At 39.9% G+C, this 2,892-nt stretch overlaps 1 protein-coding gene across 1 annotated transcript; it reads left to right on the forward strand.

The window, feature by feature from the left end:
- The first annotated feature begins 1,032 nt into the window (after window positions 1-1,032).
- On the forward strand, window positions 1,033-1,986 carry LOC141129712 (olfactory receptor 51E1-like). The gene has a single exon (XM_073617806.1). The coding sequence runs from the start codon at window positions 1,033-1,035 to the stop codon at window positions 1,984-1,986; it is 954 nt and encodes a 317-aa protein (XP_073473907.1).
- The last annotated feature ends 906 nt before the right edge of the window (window positions 1,987-2,892 follow it).

Below are 2,892 nucleotides of genomic sequence, written 5' to 3' on the forward strand. Positions count from 1 at the left end.
CGTAATTGGGGTGGTGGTCAGGCAAAATCCCATTATGACAAGCCCTCAAAGGAAAAAGAAAGAGAAGGAGGGGGGGAATCGGAAAACAGATAAAGAGTAACATTGAGCAGAAACCCAATAGGAGAAAACTAAGTGTATGTAGCAGTTCAATCTTACAATAGTATAAAATAATTAGGAAACCTCAAAATCAAAGATAACATGGGTACTGGAATCATTAAGTGGCATGAAAACCAATTGATAAACCACATAATTCAGAAAACAACACTTGCGGGGGGTGGAGTCCAAAAGTAATTAGTACACCCTAGTGGATCAGTGGAGTTGCAGAAAGTGTAATACGGTGATGGACACCGTATGAAGACCAACAATTGTAGGTGCTAATGGTGTTGTAATCATATAGACTGTGATAATAAACCAAAAAGTGCTGGATGTATACTTCCAGTAGGAGGATAACGCGACCCCTGTCTGTAAGAAAAGCATAGGAACAAGTCAGGCTAAGGACCACCGTAACATGGTGTGAAAAATAAATGCATCAAAAGGTGTCAATAACATTAAAGCACATGCCAAATAGTGCACAAGAACAAGGAAAGAAAAGCTAGGTCGGGCTTGTAAAGCCTCAATCAGCCACAGAACGTGCCTCATCAGTTATATTTTTTAATTCAAACATTCTCTAGATTTTTGATAATATTTCACATTCCATACTTGTTTTCTCATTGGGAAAGCTTGTTAAATTAATCCACACTACTTCATTGCATATGTGACACTAATTAGATCATCTCGGCAGCTATAACAAATGTGGTCCACTGGGAAGACTTGGACGCAGTGACTGCAAAGTTTCTAAATTTAAATTGTGAGGGAGGTGACAGCTTTACGAATTCTATAAAAGCCCAACTGAATTCAAGAAAAAAAGCACTGTGACAAGAGTCACACTATTATCCACAGGGCCTCTGTGAATTATGTTTTTTAAATTTACAGTATTCAGACTAAATCCAATATTTTAGGAATTGTTAATGTTGCAAGACATAAATCCAAGCCATGAGTTCATCTCCCAAAAATGTCTCAGTAATGATTAGCAATTTTGTTCTAGTGGGGCTTATTGAGATTGAATCATTTCGATATGTATGGGCATTTTTGGCTCTTGCATTATTTTCAGTCACATTGTTTATGACTTCTATGATTGTCTATGTAACCTGGACAGAGAAAAGCTTGCATGAACCTATGTACATCTTTATATGTATCTTGGTTATGAATGTGATGCTTGGGAACGCATCATATTTTCCCAAGTTGGCCATTGACTTGTTGTCTGGATGCTCAACCATCTCCCTTGCGGGATGTCTCTGTCAATCCTTCTGTATCCAGCTTTATGCGTGTGCTGAAATATATACTTTTACGGTAATGGCATATGATCGATGTCTGGCTGTAGACCACCCTCTGAGATACCACACTCTGATGACCAACATTACAACTCAAAAAATATCACTTGCAATATATGTTTTCAATGGAGGGTTAATAACCATAAGTATACTCTTGACATCAAGGCTAACTTTTTGCGGGGTAAATATCAATAATGTCTATTGTGAGATCATGTCTCTACAACCGCTTGCTTGTAGCGATATAACAGTTAACATTATCTTTGGAGCAACTCTTACCTTGTTCATGGCGATTCCCTGCGTGCTTGTAATAATGTATTGTTACATTAGAACAGTGATCATCTGTCTGAAGCTTTCTGCAGAATCCTCTCAGAAAGCTATACAAACATTGATAACTCATGCATTGGCCTTCTCTATTTATTTTGTCACCCTCTTGTTCCTTACTTTGAGGTACAGGCTAAACAGAGGTCTTGTGTCAACGGCATTTGATGTTATCATACCTTTGCTTGGTACCGGCATCGCCACTTCTGCAAACCCTCTGATCTACGGGATACGGACCAAAGCTCTCAGAGAAAAAATGGTATGCATCCTCCAAAAAATGGTTGGCAAAACAAAATAAAAAAATCAGTTTATTTATAAATCAGACTGATAGTACCAGTGGAGAGGGTCTGAGACCTCATGGTAATGTCACTATTGAGGCTGAGAAACACCCTAGTTCAGAGTTTGAGCAGGAGAAGCAAGAGAAGGGCCGTGAGCCCAACATTTGGAGTGTTCCTGAGGAGGTTTGTCTGGGATTTCACCTTGTCTGATCCCTCAATGTCTACCTCTGCTTTACCTGAGGGTGAATTTGCCACTTCTACCCCAGCTTATGCTATGCCATTAGGTAAGAAGGAAAAACATACAAGCCCTAGATTGGAGAGACAATGTTGTGCACTGAGACCTTACAACTTCCCCCATACCGCTGCCCATGCTCTGTCACAAAATATGTCATTCAACTCCTTTCTGAAGCGTTCTGAGTTAGACAATCCTCTAAAGATTCAGAAGTATTTGAAATTTCAGTGGCAAATGAGCAAGTGTGTTACTACAGACTATGGATTTAAGTTTCCATATGTCCCTGAGGTGATCTTCGACAGACTGAGAGTCGGTGTTGCCATGCTTTGAGGAAGAAGTATACCATTATACTAACTGACATATCAGCATTGATGTCGCACCACTTCCTTAATCTAAATCTCTCTAAAACTGAGCTATTAATATTCCCCCTCGCCCGTGCCCCCCTCCATGACTTTTCCATCAAAATCAACAATGCAACCATCAGTCCCTCCCCTCACGCCAGGGTACTAGGTGTAATCCTAGACTCTGACTTGTCATTTCAGCCTCAAATCCAATCGTTGTCAAAAGTTTGTAGAATTCACCTCTGTAACATCTCTAAAATTCGCCCCTTTTTAACAAATGAAACTACCAAGCTCCTCATTCACTCCCTTGTTATCTCTCGCCTTGACTATTGCAACTCCCTTCTCATTGGCTT

Source organism: Aquarana catesbeiana, linkage group LG02, assembly GCF_042186555.1.
Source record: "Aquarana catesbeiana isolate 2022-GZ linkage group LG02, ASM4218655v1, whole genome shotgun sequence".
In the NCBI taxonomy this organism is placed as follows: domain Eukaryota; kingdom Metazoa; phylum Chordata; class Amphibia; order Anura; family Ranidae; genus Aquarana; species Aquarana catesbeiana.

Excerpts from the sequence above, each read along its gene's own strand:
- LOC141129712 (XM_073617806.1), top strand. The coding sequence starts at position 1,033 with ATGAGTTCATCTCCCAAAAATGTCTCAGTAATGATTAGCAATTTTGTT.